Here is a 26,204-nt window from a genome sequence, read left to right on the forward strand (position 1 = left end):
TTCCCTCTTCTTTCTGATATACGACTTAATTGTAGCAGTTGTCTTGATCTTTAAGACAAGGGAAGTTAGTATTCACTCCCTTGTTTGCACAGCACACAGGATTGAATATCATCCACTCGTTTGCACAGACCTGCACCTGCTTAGAGAGCATATGGAAATCACGCTCACCTCCTTTATTCCTGCTACACTGTTGACCATAAGCATACAGTTCTGTATTGTGTAGATGAGGCCTTTGCCTGTCTGTTTTTTTCCTGGTTTGCATTTCCCACAGCTAGATGTGATTTTTTTCACAAAAAAAACACCCTACATTCTCCTCTCTCTTCTCAATTCTCAGGGAAAACTAAATCAAGGAGGTGATTCCACACTGATTTTTTCAAAACATAACAGGCTTGGTGGTAGCTCACATCACTTCCTACTGGTTTTGAAGCAACTAGTGGCCCTCTTGTCACACTGACGCATTGCATGTACTTGCACAAAGGTAGTGCCAGGGTTAATCCCCCTGCTGCTCTTATTAGCAACAGCAACGCTACTTTTTTTCTCTTCAAAAATAGTTGACTGTGTTGACTATGGTTATTAGTTGACTACATCAGAACTTCAGGAAGTGTTGCGTGGGCTGCAGAACTTCTCAGAAAATTTCTACCATTTTGGGCCGAGGTGCTCCTGTTTGGAGTTAAAAAATTCTTATCTAGCATCTCTTCTGGCAATGACTGTGTTCAGATCTGGGGCTGGATCTGGATTCACACACAATCATCTGGAATCCGTTTCTTCAAATGGAAATAATGGAGAGCATGTTGTTCAAAATTTGTCCAATATCCTCGGGTGGCAGAGGCACATGTTTGTTTCTTAGAATATGTTGCTTCCACTGGCATGAATCAAGTTTCTGCTCATGCTGAAAGGGAGAATCAGCCATGCCTTTCTTTACGTGGCCATATTAATAACAAATATTAGACAGTCTTCTGTTCTGACCTTGGAAAACTTAAAATTCCTATTGTTTAAAGAGACTTCATCAACTCCAGCTCCTCATCAGTAATCACTGCAACTGAGGTTCGCAGTAATGATTGGATGAGAAATAATGAGAAGAGTCAGCCAGGATGAAGCAGGGAAGTTCTATACTTAGAGATTTTGTGAAACATTCCACCCTCCTGCAGTAACAGATCCATAAAATCCTAACAGCTATTCTTGTCATTCTGCTTCAATAAAGAATTGGTCCACTTATTCATTGGATATTCAAAATTGCTAAAGAAGTCAATGGAAATTCTGATACAGTCATAACTGGTGGGCAGACTGCTATCTTCAAAAGAATGAACTGAGGATCTACTTACAGTTTTCATCTCTGCAAATGCAAAAAGAACAATAAATGAATTTCTGGAGCAAACTCATCAAAAAACTGATGTATAATTTCTCAGTCTTCTTGGTTAATGTGTACTGCTGAAATTTCAGTTCTAGAAAAAATGCTTGCTATCTTGAATCACTGTTAAAATTTCTAATTTATGCTAAAATTAGGGCTTCAGGGCTAAAATTATTTTTGTAGTCAGCAATTTCCTTAAAGTCCTTTGTATTGGTGTTCAGAAACAATTAGCACTCCTTAATGGAGGAAAAGTAATTATTTGACTTTTTAACAAATGCACAGTGAATAATTGGCAGAGACCTCCAGTTTGGGGGCATGTTAATTTCCAACTCTTTGTTTAATCCTCCAGGCTAAACTGAAAACATAACTTCCATAATTTTTATTTTTATTTTTATTTATTTTGCAATAAATGTTAGGGATATATGGGTCTCACAAGTAAAACAGAAAACACACGTAAGCTGTCTTTTTAATTATTCATATTTTAGAGTGCATATTATACTATATTAAAACCCTATAAGCCGTCTTCTCAAAAAGCGGGACATGAATCTTAATACCTTCATGAAATACTCGTATAGGCATCAAGAACCATGTGTACCAATCAGAAAACTAACTAAATTAACTCTGCTGGTGATGCAAGTACACAACAACTTGTTTTTAGTACTGCCCACTTTCAGAACCACTATATAGAAAGATTATTAGCATCTGATTGACGTAGGAAAAATCCTATTTTAACTGATGCTAAAGTATGTAAGCTCTTTTTCTGCAAAGCACAGTGCTCTGTCCAGTGCTAAAGTTATGCTTTCATCTGGTTATCTTTCAAGGCAACCTGGGTGGTCACAAAAAGCACTTGACATCTTGATGCACTTCAGCAGTTTTACATATACACAAACTTTGTAGAAAAATAAATTTGTCATTCGTCACCACATATGTTGATCTGAGGAGTGAGGTTCCTGTGGCTATAGCTCCTGTGCTGCTCAGCCCTTTCTCTTTCTCTTTCCCTCTCTACTTCTCCTCGTTCTTTCTCCCTTTTCACCCTTTCACTTTTTCCAATTAAAAAAATTGTTTCCTCAGAAACAGAGAGTTTCACAAAACAACTATGAGGGACTTGCTCTGCTGAATATGCTAATCATTTGCATTAGTTACAAACTCGTGTCAAAAAAAAAGTCTTTGTGCTGACTTCTTACATGGGCCAAACATTTAGAATATCTAATCTATTATCGCTGTTCAGCAGGCAGTCTTGGCAACTGTGACCTATTCTGCTTTGCTTTGGAGAATGTGATAAAGAGCAAGAAACAGCTGGTTTAAGAAAGCCTTAGAAACATCCCTTAGTTTATAAAGACAATAATAATATTTTCATATTTGAATGGGTTGAGATACATGTTAAACCACAGTAAAGGGAAAAAGTAAGTCAATTCAAAATGTTTTCTCAAGCCAATAAAAGAACACTGCAAAAAATCCCTGCACTCTCAGGATTTCAGAGAAAACAAGTACACGCTGTACACACGCAATTAAAAAACCCTCCTCCAAATCTCATCCACTTAAACTATCCCCTTTACTCAAATATGTTTATGTTCTATTACAAAGCTGCGTTCATATGTCAAAAATGACTATTCATAAATTCATTTTTCACATCCTTATTAACTCTGCTTTCCAGTCTGTGTTGCTAGTAAAAAAATCTTAGCAGTTTAATTATTTTCTCCTATGTGACATTATTTATAAGTAGTGTTTGGAAAAGGAAGAAAACATAGTTTAAAAATGACAGCCTTAAACATATAAATAATTTACTATTGAGAATACCAAAGATGTTATTTAATATAATAGTGTATTACAACAGTATTTCTAAAAGAACCATCTTCTGTGGCTATTTTGTTGATTTAGTTACAAGTGATAGCACACATTTGGTGACTGCCCTAGACAACACCGGTCAAATTCTGGTTTTGGTTATGTCCAGCTAACTCTACTGACTGCAGTGAGGAAGTGTTAGGTTAGTTAAGAATTTGGTTGTTAACAGCATGTTGGAACTGATTCAAAGATCACAGAAGTCTATCAAATAGCTCCCTTTGATTTCAATGGGCTTTAAACTCTGTAGAAAAATACACCAGTTTCTAGGGTAACAAACCCAGAAAAAACACTTTACTCATCAGCTTGTAGGGTCTACAGAGGACAGCCAGCATCCTTTCTTTCTTGCATCTTAAAGCTGTATGTCCTTTAGGACAGCCTTTTGGATGGCCAGATAATTGTTTACATGATTTGAATGAACACAGTAGCATACCAGTAGAGGTAATATTTTCAGATATTTTCAGGTGCCTTTGACAAAAAGTAATCCTGAGTTTCATGAAGAGTTTAATAGGAAGGTGGCAAGAAAGTGCTCAAAATGTTTACCTCCCCATGTAAAAATCACCCTGGAGGTCCTGAGCTATTCTGTTTTTGCTTAGGCAAAATCTCCTCGATATCGATGGTGATTTTACTTAGCTAAAGACCTGGATCTACGACTGCTCAGGCAATATCAACATTTCAAAGCAGACATCCTTTAGTTCCATATTTTGTTATAGGTTTTACCTGGTATGTGACCTCTGCAAGTATAATAGAATTCTTTACAATAGTCTTTGCACAGGTAGGGAAGAGTTAGCTCTCTTTCAGATGTTTCCCCTTTCTCAGGTGAGTGGAATAGATTCTGGGCATGAGGTGAGCAGTGTGCACATTTGATTTCCTCCAGTAGCTTCGCACATTCTGTGTTGTTCGTAACAGAAAGTATCTGCAAGCCACAAACCAGAGACAAATAAACACATGACCTGTTTCCCCATCTTATACAAAAAAGATTTTATGATCCAATGTAATAAATAAGGCTAACAGAACCAGTACAGTTAGTATAAATGCATCATGTTTCATGTCACCATTCCAGAAGAATCAAGTGCAAGAAATATTACTATGAAATGTTTAGTATGCCATTAGTACAGTGAGATGTCAAGTGTTAGCTTCTCTTTCCCAGAGAAGAACAATAGTAGTCAAATTATTTTATGGACTCAAGGCCGCAATCTCTTATCGCATAGGCAATCTCTGAGCTACAGCAATGATTTGTATGAGGAGCTACAGCAGCAGGCCGTCTGCCCACTGATGAGAAATGCTTAAAAACACAACTTGTAGTGTGCCCTATTCAAATATTTAAAAGACTAAAAGTTGTAATTCTACCACCAAAACACATCAAGGAAACCATATCTTGGTATTTGTTGAATAGGTGTATCTTGAACTATGCAACAGTCCAGCTACTAAAATGATTGCATTGGAGTTCTGCAGGTGCCTTGACTTGTTTTAAGTGCTGCTTTCCTTTTTTGCAGTCTGTAGTGCAAAATACTTGGTGGTGGGAAAAGCTGTATGTTTTCAAACATTTCATAACTGAAAAAACAGAATTTGTCTTTAGCATCTTAATTTGTCTCAGTATTGAAAGTGTAAGTTTGTCCTGAAAAAAGAGCATATATTATGCATAGTACTTGAAGAAGCACTAAACCACGATTGATGATGTGTTTAAGTAAACACAGGAGCCTAAGGAGCACAATGTCATCAAATCGTGAAAAATAATAGAAAACAGCATAGTTGTCTTTATTAGTCTTTGAATGCAGTGCACTTTGTTAATCTATTGTTAACCACATGGATTGTTTTTTGATCATTCATCCCAATGGTGGATAATGGGAAATGTGTTCTCAGTTGAGAGGGACTGAATCTGATCCAATACAAAAACAAAGCTCAGGTTCTTTTTACAGTTTGTTTAACGCAGTTATAAACAAAGACTGTAAGATGCTTATTTTAAGAAATATTAATGCTGTAAGTATTTGTATTCTGTAAAATTTGTAAATATTTGTAAATTTTGCATTTGAAAATATCAAAACAGTTTTGCAGTAGTTCATATCTCCGAGTTGATTTGTAGCATGACTTTACAATGTGTCATTCCCTTGCAGCATAACATTGATAGGAATCATCTAAATTATTTTGGATAAAAATTGTTATTTAATACATGAAGACTCTTGATATGTTGGAGTATGCTGTCTCATCGGTTGTCTGTCTTCTGGGATGCAGCACTTTGATAACAGTCCTGAACTCATTTTATTTACAGATCATAATTATATGAGCACAAAACATTTAAGAGAAATGCACTCCCTGTTGTTTTAAACAGCTATGTATTCAAAATAGGATACAACATATGGCCTGTACAGTTAAAAAATTCCTAATTAAAGGAACATTAATTTAAAAGGTAAGCTCTTTCCAGGAAAATTCAGTCTTAACCATATATTGCCAAAAGGCCATCTGAAACGTGTAGTAAAGTTTCATGGCCAAGTTAGAACCCTGATTAGAAGAACACCATTTGGTCTCTACTCTTAATCTAGAAGAGCTACCATTGGCTTCAAATGTAATTCCTCCAGATTTGCTGGGATCATTAAACGCAATGCATGCTCTGTTCTTTACACTATCTGTTCTTAGTTCATCCTCATCATCATAGCACCTGCAATTAAGTAATGTGACTAACATGTACGGTTTATCATCTCCCTTCAGGTCTTCCTTGAGACTCTCACTGTCTCACATGTTTTTTGGCAAGGGCTTATCATTTGTCTTAAACTTGAAGACTAATGAATTAATTGCATGTTGCATGCACAGTGAAAAGTTTGCCTTTACCCTGAATTCACCAGGGAATTCTTTCCATAGCCCCAGCTCCTTCTCTCCTGAAAAAAATACATTCTTTTTGCTAGATATCTTATTTGGGCCACAGCTGCAGAACTATTAGTGGAACATGGTCTTAGTTCTTGAGTTTCAGGTGTTGTTCTAGATATGGCAGATTTGGGAAAAATGCCTCAAGGACAAGAACTAAAAATATAATGATAACTACAGTAAGGTATGACCAAAATAAATAATAACTATAAGTTTGAACTTGACTTAATATTCTCTGGTAGTAAAGAACAGACTTCACAGAAGTCTTGCAGAACTCCACACTGCTGAGGCAATATGCTGCATGAGCTGGACCTTCTTAAGGGGGAGGATGGCATCCTGACGAGGTACCTATTGTTCTGATGGGAAGTAGCTTATATAGTTCAGTCAAATCATTGCCAAATAGGACAAAGTCTGAAGCTAATAGGAGATGACTGAAAGCACTATCCATAAATGCTATTTTTAAAGAACTTTATGTCACTAAGAAGCCGGGAGGTTTCCTTAGTAAGGATGAAATGACCAATTTTGGTGTTTCCGCCAAAGGAAAGCGCACCTGACTACAGACTCTTACAAGTACTTGCCTATATTCAGTAGTATCACCTGCTTTGCAAGAGTCTCATTTTTTTTCATCAGTGAGTTGATCTCAGGCAGTAGGCTTTCTTGCGGTAGCAGTATGATGGTATGTTTAGAAGTACAAGTAAACATTAGGTATTACTAGGTAAATATTCGTTGTGTTTATTGAATTAACTCCACAGTGATGCTGATATAAAATTATACTATTTCTGTTACTTCTGCTGGAAGACTCCAGAAAGAAAGAATTGTGAACAGGAAAAAAAAACCAACAACAAAAAAAAAACAGGATAGCAAAGCTAATTTACTGTTTCTTGTGGAAAACGTAATTGACGTTGCCTGGTGATACAGGAGAAGAAATGCTTGCCAACATTTCAGTCCTCAAAGTTAAGACAAAAGGATCCTAATCCCCCTGAGCAGCTGCTATCCAGGAATTAACCACAGGAATTCACCCCCTCATGTCATTTCTGGAATGAATCTTGGTCATATAATAGCTAATCGGAAGATTAAGGAATCAGAGTCAATCAATTATCTGAAAATCAAGTATGTTATTTAACTTTTAGAATGCTCAAGCAAAATCGGGTGGTAACATTTGCTCTGTGTGAGGTCTGATGTATAACTGTACTGGCTCGGAGATAGGACAACAAATCGATAACGTATTTATCCTGGAGTATATTAAATCGGTTTTAAGTGAAAGCTGAAATACTTATTGAATGAAGCTTTTTTCTGTTGGATCTCTACTTTGAAGATGACCTTACAGTTGACAATGGCTTTAGTCTTTTGAAGAAATGTAAACTAATTTCCTGCTTCAATTTTTAAAGTCGTGTGTGAAACCATCAAACTACAGTGGTTTAAACTAACTGTGCTCTGGAAAATATGTAAAACTTCCAAACATTTATTGCAACATGCCTAATAATGATTATGCCTGCTGCTGACTAATTTACAACATCTGTAAGATCATCCTTTAATCTCTAGCCACATGAATGTAAAACTGGTAGACTGGTAGGTAAGATAAATCCTGGAATGTGCAGGAAAGTATAGCATACAAAATTGGTTTATCATCAACAGAAAGAATAGTGCAAAGAAGAAACAGAGGAAGGTACAGTAAACAGAAATTCTTTACATTGAATATAGTCATCTGTTTTGTGTACCCTGTCATATCTAGTCTGAGAAAGGCAGTATAATTTTGATGTTAACAGAAAAAAAAAATCAACCCACAGTGAAATAAGTCATTGCACTAAGCTGTATTAGATATACACGCATTTATGTCTAAAAATCATATGCTTACGAGATTGTTCAGCTGTTGGGTTGAACATATGCTTCTTCTGTACTATAGAACTGGATTATGTCATTAAAGAGTTCGGTTTCAATTTTAGAGTAATATGTAAATAGATCATTGTACTAAGGCAGCTGTTAAAGGGACCCCAAGATGAGTTATTTGTTTAGTTGGATGTGTTCAACAATAGCCTTTGTTCGTGAAAGAGCCAGAGCAAACAAATGATTGTAAAAGGGCACACTTGAAAACAATTACTTTTCACCCATTCCTTGACAGCCTTGGCTGTGAAGCCATCCAAGGTAGGGAGGACTTCTTTGCCTGTTGGGCTGTAAGCAGACTTTTAGAAAAACTGATATTACAATATTTGACCGGGATGTATTAGTCCTTCCTAATCAAGGGGATAGTGCAGTGAACTAGAAGACAGAGAGTTAAATGTCAACAAGAGTATGTAAAAATCTTACTTGAGGCAGTGCAGTGTGGTATCTGCTTATTATGGTAGCTCCATTTCTGCTCCCAAAACCACAGGCAATGGTAGCATTTTCATTATAAACACAGATCAATAATTTGGTCAAAAATTTTCAAAGACCCAGCATCTTAACCAAGAAGCTCTTATGAAAATGAAGACGTCTACTGAGCATGCTCGACTCTTTGTCTTTAAAGAAGTTAGTGTTCACATTTCTGTTACTGTCATAGCCACTCCATCCTGTGGATGGATATATGATGGAGTACTGCATTTAAATAAGCTATTGTTTGAACTGTAGTAGACTAGAGTTTTATAAATGTGCTTTTTGAAAAGGTCCATCCATGTGTATTCCATAATAGTTTGCTATGTCTCTTATGGAAGACCACCTCATTCTGCAAAGTACAAATGACGTATTTTGACATTTTTCCCAAACAGATATTGACATGATAAAGCAGATGAGAGTTTCATAAACGTTAATCTATGGTGAAAAATCATCTGATTTTAAAATCCTGTAAAATTATATTCCTTAAAAAGTCTAACCAATTTTTTTAAAAAAAGAGTTTTGACAGCTCAGAAATAACTAGTGTGGCATATACGGTTAACACCTGACGTTTATATGAGGTTTTGAGTACTGTTAGCCCAAAGAAATCCAAAGGGAATTAAGAGATATTTTCAAGTGATACTAAGAAGAGAATAAACCCTTCAACTGCCTGGAGATTGAGAAGTTACTGAAATGCAGCTTCCAGTTTACTGCATTAAGCCACTTACTACAAGGGTCTCCAAGCACTGAATAATCTCAGAAGCCTATATGCCACTGAGCCATTACAAACAGGGTGAATTAAGGACATATTTTCCAGTCCTTATTCTTTTCTTTTTTTTTTTTTTTTCTCTTTTCCTCTGCTAGATCTTCCAGGTTATCTGCGTGTGGTTAGTTTATAGTTTAATTCAATTATCACACAGGAGCTTAATGACACTGTCTCTAGACAACATGAAGAAATATATCTGCCTTGAATCTCAAACTGCTGCTGCATATGGTATGAATAAAGAGAGATCTGCAGCTGAAAACCTGCAGTAAGACAGTTCTCACTCATCTGGGAATAGAGGGGGTAGGACAAATGCTCCCTCAAAAGGCATGAACATTTGGACAGAGCTGGGGACTGAAGGAGAATGATGTTCTCCAGTTTCACCCATTAGTGAACCAACTAACAAACACAATGGTGTTGTTGTTATTCTTTTGCCATAAGCAACAGGACTCTGTGTGTGGGCAGCAGTTTAGTGGGGAGGAGGATAAGTCGACCCCTTTTTGTCCTATTGATTTTTTCCTATTTGCATGACTTGAGCAAATTAAATGATGCAATATGGCTTTTTGTTACAAAACAAAGTGAGAGATACCACCCAGACACATATGTTGATTCGTAGAAGCTGTTTACATGAGAATGGAGTGAAATCTACCGTGAACCGAGCATAAAAATTCGATTCAGGCTGGGCATTTTTTTTATTATGCCTGAGCCAGCAAGCCTGAAACGCAAGTTTTCCAAGAGTCTCGCAGACCTTGACAACTACAGAGTTGTAACCGAGGAATTCTTAATTAAACCTAAACCGGGATGGAGAAGGGAGGGAAAAAGAAAAAAAAAAAAAAGGAAAGAAAAAAAAGACACCTGATTGTTGATTTCACGTGCTGCGCTTCCTAATGCCGCTGCCCGGCCCCGGGAGGACGGGGGCACGGCGCCGGGCGCTGCGCGGAGCGGAGCGGCCGGGTGGGCAGAGGAGGTGCCTCCCGCCCTGCCTCTCCCTCCCTCCGCCTGACGGCGGCTTCAGATCCGGCGGGGAGGCCGCCAGGTAGCGGGGGAAGGAGGGGCGGCCGGCACCTGGCGCCGCGGGGGGGGACCGGCCGGCCCCAGCGCCGACACCCCCGGGCACCCACAGCTCGTCCCCGTGGGGCTGCGGCCGGCAGCTCGCCGCGCTCCCACCCCAGACCTGCCCGAGTACATGCGGGGGGAACCGGGCAACGCTTTTCCTTTTTTCTTTTTTTTTTTTTTTTTTTTTTTTTTTTTTGGAACCCCGGGAAAATAAACCGCAAAGCGCCGCCAAGCCAATTTCCAGCCCCGCCGCTGTCCCGCCGCCGCGGACACCCGTGGGCAGCCCCCGGGGCAGCGGTCCGGCTCCCGGGGCCACCCGCCCCGTCAGGTTAGCGCGTGGAAAGCAAAATCGCACACCCCCAAACCCACCGAAGCAGCGGTAACTCCTCAGGTGGCGCCTACCTTGGTGTCGGCGTGCAGCAGCCCCTGCGTGTCAGCGCGGGGGCAGCAGGAGAGGCGCGGGTAGAGGCCGCGGCACATCGCCTCCCCGCCGCCCGGCGCCTCCGGGGCCAGCAGCCGCCGGTCGCGCTTCTTCAGCCGCCGCGGCGGGGTCCCGTTGAGGCACCTTCTCCTGCGGGCGCCGCTCTCCCCGAACTTGGCATCCCCCTCGAAGAAGCACAGCACCACGGCCACCAGCAGCAGCTTAAACGGCAGCATCTTGAGCATCATGCCTGAGGGAGCGCGTGGATGCACCCAAAAAAAAGGGGGGTGGGGTGGGGGGGGGGCGAGGGGGAAGGAGGGGAATCCCACTGACTTTGCTTTGCACTTCGGGCCGGGAAAACACCTCCCTCCCGCACGAGGGGGAAGCCTGCGGCCGCGCTCTGAATGCCTCACGGAGGGCAAAAAAAGCCACAACCCAAGGGGGGGGCGCGGACCCCCGAGCCGCGCCGCGCCGCGCCGGGAGGACGGGATGCTCGGCGGCGGGCGGGAGGAGCCGTGCGGGCGGCACAGGTTCAGCAGCAGCGGCCGCTGCCGCGCCGAGGCGCCGGGGCTCGGGGCGGGCCGGGCAGCGGGCGGCGGCAGCCCCTCACCCGCCGTCCCATAGGAAGGGTGTCCCCGCGGCGGGGCGGCGGCGGTGGCGGCGGCCGTGCCGGGCGATGCCCCGTCCGCTGCCGGCCGCGGCTCAGCAGGGCTCTCATGTTTCGCTCCCTCTTTTCTTCTTCTTTTTAAGCCGCGCGCGGGGAGGTGCTGCCACCGCGCGCCCTGCACGTCACCCGCCGCCACCGGCCGCGCGCCGCGCACCCGGGCAGGGAGCGAGCGGCGCGGGGGCGCGGCCGGCCCGGGGGGCAGGCGGCGGCGCCACGCCCGGGAGCGGCAACGGCCGCCCGGCGACGGTCAGCCCGTAACGGCCGCCCGAGGTGGGTCTCGCCGGACGAGCCCCGAGGGGCGTCCCCCCGGCGGGGAGCGGGCACGGGGCGAGCCGAGAGGGGCAGCCCCGCCCGGGCAGGCTGGGGAGAGGGGAAAGCGAGGGCCCGCAGCACGCCAGGGGCAGGTGCAGCCACCTAGGGAGGAACGGGAGGGGGGCAGACCTGACGCGGAGGAAAAACACCTCACAGCCCACGAGGCTCTTTGGGAAGAGGAAGGGCAAAGGAGGGCTGCAGGGAGTTCCTCGTGTGCGGCAGCGCTTCTCAGGGCGCGAGGGCCCGTTATTGTTCGCCTCACGTTTAACTAAATCTCTTCAGATGTAGTTTTGAACTCTTAAGCAGCCCGCTGTGAACTAAATCGGAATTTGGCATGGACAAGGAGTACATCAGATAAAGCATTGTGTAGACATAAAAAACTGTCCCCTCTCACTGTAAGTACGTTTCTTGGAGGCTGGTGGCTCCTGAACTCATGACCGCCGCTTGACTTGCTACTGACTCTTGTTTGGCTGAAAATGTTCCCGACCAGGGCCTGAGCCACAATGAGTACAGTGAGTTCTGGGTACGTGCTGTAGGGGTTCTGGGACAGCATGGGCCCCAGCACTCGTGTAGATGAGTGAAGTCAGTGTGGCACCCTTAGAGTATCGCGAGCACTGGTGGTGATTCAGCTGTCCTGCTTTGTTGTTTTCGAAAAAAGCCCTGCTTGGCAGTGGGGGAACGTGTCCCGTGAGCAGCCTGGCTGGCAGAACTGTAGCAATGTGACTATACCACAACAGCCATGCCACATTTACTGGGTTATTACATAGGTTATTCTGAAAGGAAAGTGATTCTGGTGTAAAGCAAAGCAGCGATATCAGAAAGAAGTCATTTTTATTCCCAAGCAGTCTCCCCATGGAGGGTTATGCTGGAGGAATTGTAGTGGCAAAAGTAGGCAGCTGAAGGTCCGACTGCCTCTTTCCCTGTGTAGGCAGGTGGTCAGACTTTTCAAACAGATTTTGCATTGCTTCTCCCTTACTGGAATAGGAAAATGGAACTGAGTGGAAAGAAGTGACTGTGGGGCAGATACCCTCTTGAAAAAATAAATGTTCATGAAAGTGTCTGTTGAGCAGTTGCGGCCTGATCCTCACAGTTCCCGTCTCTCTGGAGGAAAAAGGAAGTGAGGAATATAAATCTATATGATCAAAGTAACACAGCTATTAGTAAATAACATTTCTTCTTCCTTCAAGTGCTGCCTCCGTAAATTTCCGTTTCTATGTATACCTGTACTGGTTCTCAGAGGAGGTGAGTTTGAGGTGTAGTAATTAAATAGAGAATGATTTCCCGAAATGGGAAGTTACCAGGCTAAGAAAGAGCTGTCAGTTTGTGAAGGTCAGATTCTACATAGAAGTTCTACACAGAAATTCTGTGGAATGGCCAATGTTTATTGACCTGGTATAACATGAAGTGCTCAAAACTTGGAGCTCTGTAGTGATAGAAGGATATAAAGGTGTATAAGCAAGACTTGAAGAAGGTTGAATTTTGTTTATAAGCTCTGAATAGCAAATGCTGATTCTTGGGGTTTTGTGCAAGAAGACATAATTTAATCTTACGCTCCTTTCCACACTTCAAAAAAGTTCGTGACGGCTTCTTTAAGAAAGTCTTATTATTTTTTTTTCAAGCTGGTTGGTATAGGAATTTATTTATAAACCTTTTTAATAATGCAAAGTTAAGGTCAGTATTAGTATATGCCATTTCAGAGTGTCAGCTTCAGGTGTCTCTCAGCCTCTGATAAACAGAGATAAGGGAATACTTAGGAAGTGGAAACATATACATAGGAAATATGGTTAATAAACACATCAGTCTTTTAACGCAGCCTGGATTCTGTCATGTGAACTTCATTACTGGAAACGATTAAACATGGTAATGCCATAAGTAGAGGTGAATAAACTTTGTAATTTGTTTCTAGGATGTAGGTGAGAATCTTTCGGTTTTGCTACAGTTATGTGCGAGAAGGATAGCAAGTTAAAAGGAAGCTACTACTGCTATGATATTTGAACATAGCTAGATTTTCTTCTAGTTTTATCCAGGAGATAAGCAGACTGTGCTTATTTATACCATTACCTTTACTATCTTTATTATTGTCTATATCATAATACATCATGGTATCTGTATAGCATGAGTCAAATGTGTCAGAATACCCTTCAAAGAACATAAGGCTAAGACTGTGACATACGCTTGAACTTACCATTTACTATTTTTCAGTTGTGTTTGTTCTTTTTAATTTGTGTGGCTCAGCAGTTGAATTCAGATCGTCATAAATATTTTGCAAGGGAATTTAAATGTACCGAGATACCCGCTTTCAGATTTAAAGTTAGTGAAGTCCTTAGTATTTTGAACAGACGAGAAAATATGTGGAGCAACTAGTGTCAGTTTTGGGAAGTGCAGTTATCATCTGAGTGTACAGGTAGGAGCAGAAGCTGAGCGAAGGGATCTAATAGCATGATGAGGATTATGCCTGATGGAAGTAATTGGTAGCATCACATTATTCGTAAACTGCCAGCAGATGTTGTCTGGCAGCACACCTTTAGGTATTTTTGTGATTCACGCAAGAACTTTGTGTACGGTCACCTCACTTTACAGCTAAGCTGTGTAAATATACCAGTACAGGTGTTTTCTTCTCAGCAGTGAAAACAAGGCTACATTCTGTCCTTCCACACTGATGGATAATACTCGGCGTGCCATGAGGTGGAGTTTTGCAGCGTTGGAGCAGGCTAGGAGACAAACCAATGCTCATCTTAGTTTGCATCTGAGAAAGTGCAGTATTTAAGACACTGGTACGGGAAGGTTGCACCCCCGCCACCATCAGGGACATTTCACTGGGTGAAGCAGGTGGACTTCAGCTCTTGGAGAGTGGCTCTGCTTTTGCTTTAGCTGAGTTGGACTTCTCAAACACAGTTTTGTCTTGCCAGTTATTTTAAGATAAAAAGCTTTCATTGTCAGGTGAATTCGCTGTCAGATGAAATGAGAGTGGAATCTCTCAATAGCTCATCAACAGCACACTTTTCAGTGAGTCCGTTATAACATTATATGTGTTTTTTAAAACACTCTCCCTAAACTGTGGGATGTGTGATTCTGCTTTATAGCTTATTTATTCATCTTCTTGTTGGGGCCAGCGTGTATCACAGCAAATTCTGCATCATAGAAACCACAGCGTGAGAAACACTCAATCACAGATTCCCCAGCGTATATGCTCAAAGTTAGTGTTCCACTTCCAGAATAAATTCTGAGAAAAAAAAGCGTTAAATTTTGAATTTTGTATCTTTCACTCAGAAAGAAAAGCAGAACAGTCTTTCTAAAGCAGTCAGAGAATTCATTTAAATTATTTTGAAACAAAGCTGAGCTTGAGAGTCCAGGATCAGAGGCTTCTGCCTAAGCTGTGGCTTCTGAAAGTTAATGGTCCCAGCTCCCTGTTTCCCTGTCAACTGGGTGGACAGAGACCCAGGAATCTGGAAATCTGGAGTGAGAACTTGGGCAGGAATTTCAAGGTTTGGCAGTCTGAGCTTCTGTGCTTCTGGCTTTTTTTGGGTAAAAGCCTGACTGTGCTGAGAGTCCTATTAGAAGTGAAGCTGAGAGTTTTTTCTGGCTCTCTGCTGCATCACCGGGGTGAGGGTTCCTGTGGCTTCAGGGCAGAGAGCTGGAATATCAGGAAGCCCTGACTCTGGGACAGTCTTTATGGCGGGAGTTCCCCACAGCTGTGAACTCTTCAAGTCCATTTGCCGTAGCAGCTCCTCTGGTAATGAAGAAGGAAAACTGCCGGAGTGGTTTCATTAAAGCATCTTGCGGTTAGTCAGAAGTTTATAAAACCATTATTTTTTTGCTTATGTTTCTGCTTGTGATGTAACAGAAATTTTCAGTTTGGTCAGAACATTTCTGGTTGGTTCTCTCCACCATATACTACAGCCCACATCATTTCATGGTGTTGAGAATAACATGTTGCTTGTCTTTGCATACCACAAATACGAGGTGTGAAAGCTGGTGTAACATGAATGAACAGGACTTGCAAGGATATTTTTTATGGGAAAATAGGTGCCCAGACAGTCACAGACAAGTTTTTAGGGTATGTCTTTACCACAGAGTTCCCCATGGCTCTTAACAGAAATCCTCTAAACCAGCTGAAGCCACCTGGACCATTTGGGACTATAAACCAATGTGTCTGGTCTCTGAACATGACTTCAAAAAAACCTGAGTCCTGTCAGGGTACAAAAGCAGTATTCGGCTGATGTTAACTCCACTTGATTGGCCCATCAGGGAATATGAAGTACAGATTATTTTAGCACATCACGTCAGCTGCTAACACAAACCTTCAATTACCTGCGTTCAATTTTGCAACATAAGCTAGGCTAACTAGAAGGCAGATAAAGCAAACCATTTTGTGAAGGAATGAAGACTCAAGAGGCCCGCTTGCCTATGGTCTGCATACTTTTACTACCTGCTGTAATTCACCTCAACAACATGTCTCTATTTATGTTTGTTACAAAGAGACAAAAGAAGCTGCTGTGGAAAAAAAAAAAAAAGTATTTCTTAGCAGGGACTTTAATAACTCCGCTGACGATTGCAGTTTACCAGCCATGTGTATGCCATCCCTTGCTCCAGTGCTTGGGGTGTCCTTACGTCCTCTAAGAACGCTTTGTATAAGATGGCAGTCGAGGAAACTCTGAAATGCTTTCAAGAGTTATCAGAGGTAAAGGTCTTTCTGAATAAGCAATATTGTTCATGACAGAGCTAAATAGTGGGCCTATATACTTCTGCCTCATAAGATTTGTTGCCTGCCGAGGGCAGGGCTGGAAATCATAGCCCGGCAGCGTTAAAACCAAGCAGTCACAAAACTCTGCTGACTAGCTCAATGACTGGCATGTCAGATAGGATTTCACAGATTTTCTCTGTGGTGATGTGGTGCATGTGCAGTTCACTCTGTTACATAAATTGATGTGAATCAATTCATATTTGATATGGAAGCTTTGGTTTGGGAAATTCTTCACAGTAGCTTTCACATAATATGTGCTAAGGCACCATGCGCTGCATTGCTGCATATAGAATGTATATTCCGTATAAACTGTGCTTTTCGAGGCTATTTTCCAAACAGTAAAAAACATTTTTCCCCACAGGTGGGAAATAACAGTGGAATCGGTAACCATTTGTCATATATTTTCCTAGACAATGTATGTTCCATTCATATGTGTAATTTAGCTTTTAGAAGAAAGATTTTTCTAATTCAGTCGCATAATTTGTCTTTAGGAAAGCAGGGAGTTCATCTCAAACAAATATGTTTCTCGACACATCATTCGCAGAACTACCAAGTCCCTTGCATACGCAGGAAGGTACCCGTGTACCTAGCAGTCATTCTCATGAGTGTTCTCCTTTGAGCATGCTAAGAAGTCAGTGTTTTTGGCTCATGTTGAATGATTTCAGAATGGTGCCAAAAACTACCTCACACATCTTGCATCACGCATACTTCTGGAGGTTTATGCACACTTCTGGGCTGTGTTGTCTGTGCCAGTGTAGCACATACCTAGTGTCATCTTTCTGAAGTGTCCATTTAGCCTGCGCTGACCTGAGGTTACAAATTTTACCCTTAAATAATTTTCTATTATGCCTCAATAAGGGGCATTGAGAGCATTTTGTCAGCAGCCTAAATCCTGACTGTATTAGATCAGCCTGGAGAAGATTAGAGCTATAGTCTGAGTCCCAGTCATGCACAAGAAAAGCTGGAAGAAGCAGGTGATTTTGTAAACAGCTAATTCTTATGGAGGCTGCTTTTTTGGGAGCCCATCATTCAAGTGACTGAGCTTGGCCTGGTTGCCCTCTCTCCTACTCCTGAGATGCACAGTAAATTTCAAGCATGTAGATCTTCGATTATTTACAATAGTCAGCCTTTGACTAGAAGTGGTGCTTAACATAGTTGTAATTAAAATGAAATACAGACTACAGCTTGGCTACAAGTTAGCATGTGGTTATAAAGCCACTTTATGTGCGTGGAGCACTGTCCAGCCACTAAATCTTGGAACTTCTGGCTCTGCAGGCTATTATTTTGCCAGGAATGGAGTTGTCAAAGACGGGTTGGACTATGTATGTTCTTCTAAACCTTGACATGAAGACTCCATTAACTTTGGCAGAAATGAATCTAAGTCGGTGGTAGATTCACACGCAGGTGGTGATATGTGAATCATTTCTTTCATTTGACTGGAAGATGTATGGACAATGAAGATCCTTGGATGTAGATGTAAACTGATGTGGATGCCAGATGAACTTGGACTGAACTTAAGGCCAAAATATATTAAAAAAAAAAAGAAAAAAAGATGCAGGTTAAGGAGACACAGTGGCAGATGTTCAAACCATATGTTCCTGGACAGGTCTAATAGAAAACTTCTTCCAGTCTATTTTGTGTTTCCCTGTTAGTGAGGCTGTGGTTTGCAAAAGAATAGGCTGCACCTTCTATGTGCACTTGCAATCCAATTCTCTCAAGTTTTCCTCATGCAGGCAGGCACATAGGGCAGGAAATGTAAGACAGCCACAAACTGAGCTGAAGGTGTTTTTATTGCCAGAACTGAAGAACAAAGCACCAGAAATAACATGAATCTGTCAGGAGTGACCAGTACACCAGCTCATTGTTATCATCTCTATCTTCAGGAATCAAAGTTAATACATAGAAGAGCTCATTGCTTTAGCCCAACATGAAAGCATTCCTTGGGGAACCTGAGAGTCCTTAGTGATAGATGCACTGATCATTCATGTTCGCTTCTGTCATAATAATGTTAAAATGTTGTATCAAGAAGAAAAATCCAACTTTGGTATCTTTCAGTTATACTGGACACGTTGAACACATTCAATGTGTGTTAGGCCATTTCCTGGAATAGGGAGCAACAGTTGGGATCTCCTAATGAATATAGCACTTCAAAATAATACAAGATATAAGATATACAGTTCATTTTTTAGTATTCTCTGCATGAATGTGGTCGACCTGTGGTAAGATACAAATAATAAAGGCCCAGAAGTCCAGGTGAGCTGCCCTTAATCCCCAAATTTTTGTATGCAGCCTAGCTTCTACAGGATTTGAAATTCTGTGTATAATCAAGTGATTGAGTTAAGCACTGCATCCTAACCTTAAGGCATGTATTACAATCACTATCAAATGAACTTTAAGGATGAGCTGTACTGATTCACGTAATTCGTTACAGATGTGAGGGAATCCCTAATTTCCCTAGGAATGGTCACTGCAGAGTAGATGTTGTTTGAATGAGGCAAACAGACTGCACTTAACCCTTCCTGCAAAGGTTCGGTTCTGACTCTGGCAAAAACATGATTTAGAGTGATTGATTCTAGCATTTTGACCTTTCCTACTCCCCGTATGACTCTTTCGGGTGGGACCTGAATGGTGATTTAAAATAGGAATCATAGCATTCCAGGGATGGTACAAAGTTACAAATTACTTTGTGTGTCTGGGATAAGATTAGTAGGTAGAGGTCACCTCTTGGGTATGATATAGTAACGCAGTGTTGACTTCCAAAAAGGATTATAATCAGCCAATTTTCAGACCCATCAACTGTACTGTATTTTAGTGTGGAAATACATAGTTTGCAGGACTAGTTGGTGAATTTTGCTAGCCAATCAGTCAAGTGTGGGTGGGAACCAAATAAGTTTCTAACGGCATTCAGCGTTTTTTGGAAACTCAAGAGTCAGTTGACAGTTCACAAGGAATATTTCTAACAGTCATTTTTTTCTAATGTTAAGTCTGAGTTGCTAGCATTGTACTTTCAGTGGAACTGTGTCTGATAAACTTGTCTGACTACATGTAATGGTGGAAGGCCCTGAGGACATTCTGTGCCTCTGGCAGCTTGAAGGAACCGAGGGATTGTGGAGGCTGTTCTCTCTGGACCGATGGATTTTCTGTATAACCTCACACCAAATACTCGGCTCTTCAGGGAGGCTTGTGTATCGCTCCACCAAGCATGGCTTTCCAAATGGTTTGCACTTTAACATCAAGGGCCCTTGTTTGTCTCAGGAGTAGGTAATCTGTACAGGCAAAACTTTGGGTAACGCTTCTAAGTGACAGCTGTATGTTCCCTGAGAGTGCTGTCGTACCAAGAAATCAGTGAACCTGTCTGGAAATCTGCAGAACTGAATTGTTTTGACATAGCTGAGTGGACAGGTAATAATTTGAGAGTTGCCAGTTTTTGTTTGTTTGTTAGTTTTTTTGTAGGAAACAGTTTTTAGAAGTTTTAATAGTTGTTTTTAACATGATGGAAAAATGTGATTTCAAGCAGATGAGGTAGTAATTATGAGTTATTTATCCTTCTGGTTTGCTACAAGGAGGGAGTCATGTAAGACACACAAGGGACGCTTCTAGGAAAACATCTTGACGGGCAAACAATCCGTTGCTTCTTTTGTTTCTTAATGATCTTTGATTTAGAAGTTTCTCAAATAGGATTCCACACTGTGTCTTGAGATCCATCTACCTACAGCCACTAGGATGAGGTGGAATTCTGAAAAGATGTAACATTTAAGTGGACTAAATACCCTCTTTGACATCATTTTTTTTAAAGTAGCCAGAAATTCACCCATTGATGGGTAGAACTAGGATAAAAGCCTTTTCTTTGAAGAAAAGAAAATGTTACTAATAGAAGGAAAATTAGGCTAGCACTCAAAAGTAGAAAAAAATAATGGATAACAATTAATGACAAAACTGAGAAGGAAAGGTGAATAAAGAGATCAAGGTTCTGTCAGACATGCTTTATCGTCTCAGTCATGACTTATTCTAGAGCCTGCTGTACCTGTTTCCCTTAATTTTTCAGACCTCTTGATCATTGCCTTGTTATTTATGACCTTCTAGCTCAGGCCCAAACTTCAGCAGTACAGCACTTTGACACTTTATTCCTTGTGAGAGCAATGATCACCTACAGTATCTGTTTAGTTATGTACTTTGTTCATTTTTATACTTGTTATTAATATTACATTAATATGGAATACTTTCAGTCATGCATTGATAGGACAATGAAATTGGTTTATGTACCACTGAAGTTTTGAACAATCAAGGAAAGCATGGCTTCTGGTTAGCTCTGAAACGGAAACCATTTGCCATGTACTCTAATTCTTATTTGAGAAAACATCTTTTAACCTTTCTCATAGAAGGATGTCCTGTTTCAGTGACCTTACTTGTACAGTGAACACAATACTTGCTTGTTTGGGAAGTATTGTGAAAATGCAAAGCACTACATAAGTGCTAAGTACTGTTTATAATAGGATATCTTTCTGGTATTCTAGCTGCCATACTAAGATCTTCCTGGAAGTTGGCTTAACCAGGCTATGCTGGAGCTTTCCACAATGTTTAAATGAGAATAATGAATGTTTCATTGCTTCATTTGGCATGTAAGATATAGGCACTTACTGTCTATGACACTCCATAAAGTAGAAAAGAACTGTAGCACTGCAGTTTATGTTATTAAATTGTTATATGTGATAAACATGCATTTTTCATCAGTATCGTGTTCTGTTCTAACATAAAGAAACAAAACCTGAGACGTATTATGCTTTGTCATATAGGTTTAATGCTTTACGAGTCTGCGTATTCATAAACATTTTGTAATGTCTATTATCAACCTGGTGAAAAACAGCTGAGGTTCTGTTGGATCAATATATGTCAGAAGTGAGTGAATACTCAAGTATTCCTATTCAAGTGACTGATAAAAATTCTTCCATTTTGGTAGGCATAATTTTGCATTTTCCAAACAGGTAAAATATTCTGGAGTTTCAATTTCTTGAATTTATTTTACTTGTGGAAATAAAGCTTTGCTAAGAGACATACTGCTTGATACTATGATTTTGTTTACATATCTCTAGAAAGGAGACAATAGGAAATGATGATATCACTGTTTTACAGGTAGCCAACACCCTTGGCTGTGTGAATTTTGGCTGAGATGGTGAGGAGTGCTGCCACCCAAGTATAATTCCACCGCCAAATCCATCGATGTTTCATACTGAGAATGGGTAATTAGTTTTCACTAAAAAACTTTAGTTGACAATAAAAAATGCAGGTATCGCTACAGAAGGCTATTTGCAAAACCTATATTGAGTTTCTGGTACAATGTGCATCAAAATTAATTTTTGAATTATGGGTGAAACTGTCTGAATCATCTAGTTTTGGGAAATTTACTGATTACAGTGATGATACTGGAATAAGGCACATAATGAAATAGCTGAATACATTTACTCTCAGAGCCGGTATTATCTGCCAGTTTAATATATTTCTAGCCTTTTCTTTTAAGCCTCTTGGAACTGAATCCACCATCTGTATTCTATATTTATTTATATGTTGCCTTGCACAGCAGCAATCTACATTTGATTCTGTCATCTAATTCATATTATGGTAGTCAACAGAGAAATATTAGAGTAAATTTTAAAGAAACTATGGAAGTAGTGTTGTATATGGAGAAAATACATGCTTCCTTCTGTTACTAAACATAAGTAGGTAGCAATTGAGACTTGTTGAACTCTAGTGTGAACTCTGAGCTACAGACTCAGAATGGTTATTTCTTGTTTTTGTGCTATAAATAATTCTGAGTAAATGAGCAAAGATGTCATGTAATGAAAAAAGGGAAATGATAAATTAATACGTTAATTTGTTTACTTATTGCTTGTCTAGATTCTAATGTGAATTTTACATTTGGAAGAAGAAATCATACCCCTTTACATCTCTAAGAGATTGAAATTTTCTAAGTTACAGAAAAATTGAAAAATTCTAAGCTTTTGAAGTGTTCATGCTCTAACAATTAAAGAAGTAAAAATAGCTGGGTCTTGTTAAAATCAGTAGCACATTTGCTAAAACCTTTAGCAGAGACATGTATGAAGCATGGAAAATCTGTGACGGGACTTTCTGTGATCCCTTTCTGGCCATATTCAAAATCCACTCCTAAAAAAAGAGGAGAAGGCTCATCAGCTGTTTGAAACCGTCATGTCTGTTGATTTCAGTTATGATAACTTCTACTACGTTGGAATCTGCCCCAGGTTCTTTCTCTAAAGACCCTTCAGTGCTGTCTTCTTTGAAAGGCATAACCATACCCTTGAAACAACAAGAAATTGACTTGTGCTCCATCTTGTGCATTATTCTTTTAGAATATGAAAGTGTAGTGGTATAGTTTAATCCTGATGGTATAGTTTAATCCTGCCATCCGAAGTGGGATCCAGTTTCTGTCCACCATCTTTGATGATCTTACAATGCCTTCTTTGCTAACCAGACTCTATTGTACTGAATTATTATATTTGTTACTTTAAATTCCAAATATAGTAATATTATTATTACCAGTAAGGCAAGTGAACCAGAAAAATGTAGCATCCTTTTCAGATTGTACTTGTAGCATTGGGACTTAGAAAAAGGAATCTCAAGTTTTTCCACCAGTAAAATTAATAGCTTTGGTACACAAGCACATTCACTAAGAGATAAAGATCACTGTCATCTCTGTGGCACCACTTCAGAGACAGTCACCTAAAAAAGTGGTGACTTAAAGATGCCATGGAAATACCTAGAACTTTGGCTGTTTTGCGGGCCTTAACTGTAGGGAGAGTTCACCAAATCGAAAGAACTCCAAATGATACTTCTCCATTGCTGTCCTGGATGCTTCACATTCCATATGTCCTGCAGGAAAGAAATATCCTTCCCCCCCCCCCCCAAGAACAAAGTGTTATTCAGCAGAGTTCACTTTGCAGGGCAGGAAGACTTTTTAAAGCTTCTAGCCTGCTGCACAAACATGTGCTGCATATGTTGTTTTCATTAGCAGTTTAAGTATCCTAGCAAGTCCTACTTAATAATCTATCTGATAAGGCTTGATTGTGCTTCACTGTGTTTAAATTTTGGGGGGAATTGTTTAGATAACAAAAGTGCTCCAGTGCCCACATTTGTGTAAAACTCCAAAATAAGAAAATGCAGTCTTTTGTATCTCAAGGTCTTAGATGAGTGAAATACCAAAAGGAGTTGCATATTGCAGTATTTTATTTAATATCTCAACATTAGCATACATGGTACCATGTTTAAATAATGTGTTTATACTTTATTTTCTGTATTTTTATTGATTGAGTTTCATAGCTCTTTGCAGTAGCGGAATCTACGGAAGGAAAAGGTAGTGTAGATCATCAAAGTTTTCTCTTGGCAATACAGGATTGTGCCCTGTATTTTTGAGAGATTCTTCTGACTTTGCCAGATTTGAACAGTAACATCAAATCATAGGTGATGCTATTTCTATTTGGCATTACATTTTCATTAAATAGTGTGCATTGAAAATAATGTGTCCTCACAGACGGACAGCATATTATATCCACATGGTAAAATAATATGCATTACATCTTAAGAACTGATACTGGATAACTAGTAAAGTGTTTATTATTATTATTACCGTGCGGCAACTTTCTCCTGTCTAACTGCTCTCATTTATACAGCATAAGTGATAGAATACAAGCTTTCAATGTCTACTGGGCCTGAGTCTTAATATCTCAAAGCTATGTCTTCAAGGAAAACAATTCAAGCTACAAACCATAGCTGCTGCAACAAATAAGGAATTCCAAAGGAGGTTACAAGAATCTTGTTAAAGTTAACATGTTACAGACCTTCAAAATTCTATACTTCTGGACACATGCCTTTACCTTTCATCGGAGATATTTGTGCATGGTTCTAGTGATAGCATTGTTGTAGCTGTGGCTGTTTAGGGGCTTTTTCTGTTTACATAGAACTCTTCCTTTCCCCTCTGCCCTGGCATTATTTTCACTGTTCCCAATGTTTTTACTTAAATCCATCATTTTGATAATTTTAACTGGACAACTCTATTTCATGTACTTATGGCCCTTCATGTGAAACAGTTCTGCCTTCATTTCCTGTTTATTTTTAGTTGCTAATTTTCAGACTTTTTCCATCCCCTTGGGTTTTTTAAAATCCTGTTTGGTACAAACCAGGGTGGTCCAACTGGCAGCCCAAGGAACAATTCCATCTGGCCTGCTGCATTTGCCAAGGAGGAGCTAAGAAATGCCTGTAAGGGCATGCACTGCCCTCACAAGCAAATATTACCTATTGCTCAGATACATAACCATGCTCAAAGTCCAACTGTTGTGCCATGTCCACACAGAAAAAGAGATTGGGACTAGAATTATCCTTTTTCCTGAGCACAGCCAAATATCTAGAGGGGCTAGCTGCTCTTTTAAAACAATCTTCAAAGGGGCTGCTACAAGTGCAAACTAGCACCTGTACCTAAAAAAGCTGGGCCACCATTCTTTTTCCTGGTTAGATTGACAGGAAAACTTAAGCCCCAGATCAGTTGGAGCTGATCAGAATTTCAGTATCAACCTCAACAAAACCAGTATTATAAATTCATGGTACCATTGCTGGATTTGCAGTTGACTTCAACATGTACTGTCTGTCACTTCACTCTATCTTTTTTGCTTAGGCAAGATGAGTATAATGATAATAACCAAGCACTGTGCATTGAAATCAGTGTAAGAACCAACTATATTTTGTCTAATTGACAATACAATTCAAAAGGATTTAATTTAGCTTTGTTGGAGAATATTCTACGTTCAGATGTATGTGGGTACCTCACTTGAATTAAGTGCATATGTGAACATGCGATTTCTCATAAGAAGTTATCACACAAGCTGAACTTACCTCACACACTGCATTATGTTGTACAAGAGTAGCCATTCTGTAGCAAAGTGAGCATGACTAAACATGAGCTCTAACCAGTGCGTCATAAAACAATAATATCATGTCTTTTGACGTGTATTCCATTTCCATTAAAAATATTTATAATGTTTAGCTGGAATAGAACAGACTACAGCTTGGCAAAAGACTGAAATAAGCAATCAGGAGCAATTTACCCAAGTGTACTTTTACTATAACCATATATCACTGAGTGATGACAGCAGAGCTCTGCCAGTTTTAGTATCCTGGTTCAAAACACTGTAGCACATGGGGTTATCAAAAAGCATATAGTAGAAACATAAAAAAAATACATCATCTCAATTTTATACTAATGCCTTTTAGCATCCTGCTACCTTTTAAGTTGTAGAAAAACACCAGATTAATGTTCATAACTTATAACCCCTTTCCTGTTTAGAGTGTACAGCAGCACAACTGCTCTATTCAGTCTGTGCTCATTTATTTTGAAATATTTCTTCTGCTTATTGTCCTAGGCCCTCTACACTGGTCTGTAGTGTTTCCCATTCTACTCCATATCTCCAATTTTGGTTAAAAAAAAAACTTATTTCTGATACAGATCATCTCTCCAGGGCTTTTTTTTTTTTTTGTCTTGATTAATCTCCTTTGTTTTCTGTCTCCTCTCTGTCTGTTCTTTCTTACTGTTTTCTGTCTTACTCTTTATGTTATATGTAGTTACGATGTTTTCCCTATGTCCTTTGTTTCCTTTTCCTCCTTTTCCTCTTTAATGCTCAGCTGGTTTCTTTCATACTGATTTACTTCTGTCTTTGGTGTTCCTTTTCCCCTCTCTAATTTTCTCTATGTGTCTTTCAATCTGACTTTTTCTGTTTCTTTTTGCCCTGTTCACTTTGCTTTCTGTCCTGCACCTCTTTTTGTTCACCTTTTTTTCCCTTAATATTGTCT

General features: G+C 40.2%; 2 protein-coding genes across 2 annotated transcripts in view; one reads left to right on the top strand and one right to left on the bottom strand.

The window, feature by feature from the left end:
• HHIP (hedgehog interacting protein) overlaps window positions 1-10,880 on the bottom strand; it is a 72,893-nt gene extending 62,013 nt beyond the window's left edge. The window contains exons 1-2 of the mRNA XM_035549463.2: window positions 10,614-10,880; window positions 3,908-4,103 (exon numbers count right to left, since the gene is read on the bottom strand). Of these exons, the coding sequence (XP_035405356.1) occupies window positions 3,908-4,103; window positions 10,614-10,880 (463 nt within the window). The remainder of the gene's footprint in view (window positions 1-3,907; window positions 4,104-10,613) is intronic.
• ANAPC10 (anaphase promoting complex subunit 10) overlaps window positions 1-21,578 on the top strand; it is a 176,601-nt gene extending 155,023 nt beyond the window's left edge. Inside the window, exon 6 of the mRNA XM_050710424.1 lies at window positions 21,486-21,578. The gene's annotated coding sequence lies outside the window, so the exon portion shown is untranslated. The remainder of the gene's footprint in view (window positions 1-21,485) is intronic.
• The last annotated feature ends 4,626 nt before the right edge of the window (window positions 21,579-26,204 follow it).

Source organism: Cygnus atratus, chromosome 4 (genome assembly GCF_013377495.2).
Source record: "Cygnus atratus isolate AKBS03 ecotype Queensland, Australia chromosome 4, CAtr_DNAZoo_HiC_assembly, whole genome shotgun sequence".
NCBI classification, from domain to species: domain Eukaryota; kingdom Metazoa; phylum Chordata; class Aves; order Anseriformes; family Anatidae; genus Cygnus; species Cygnus atratus.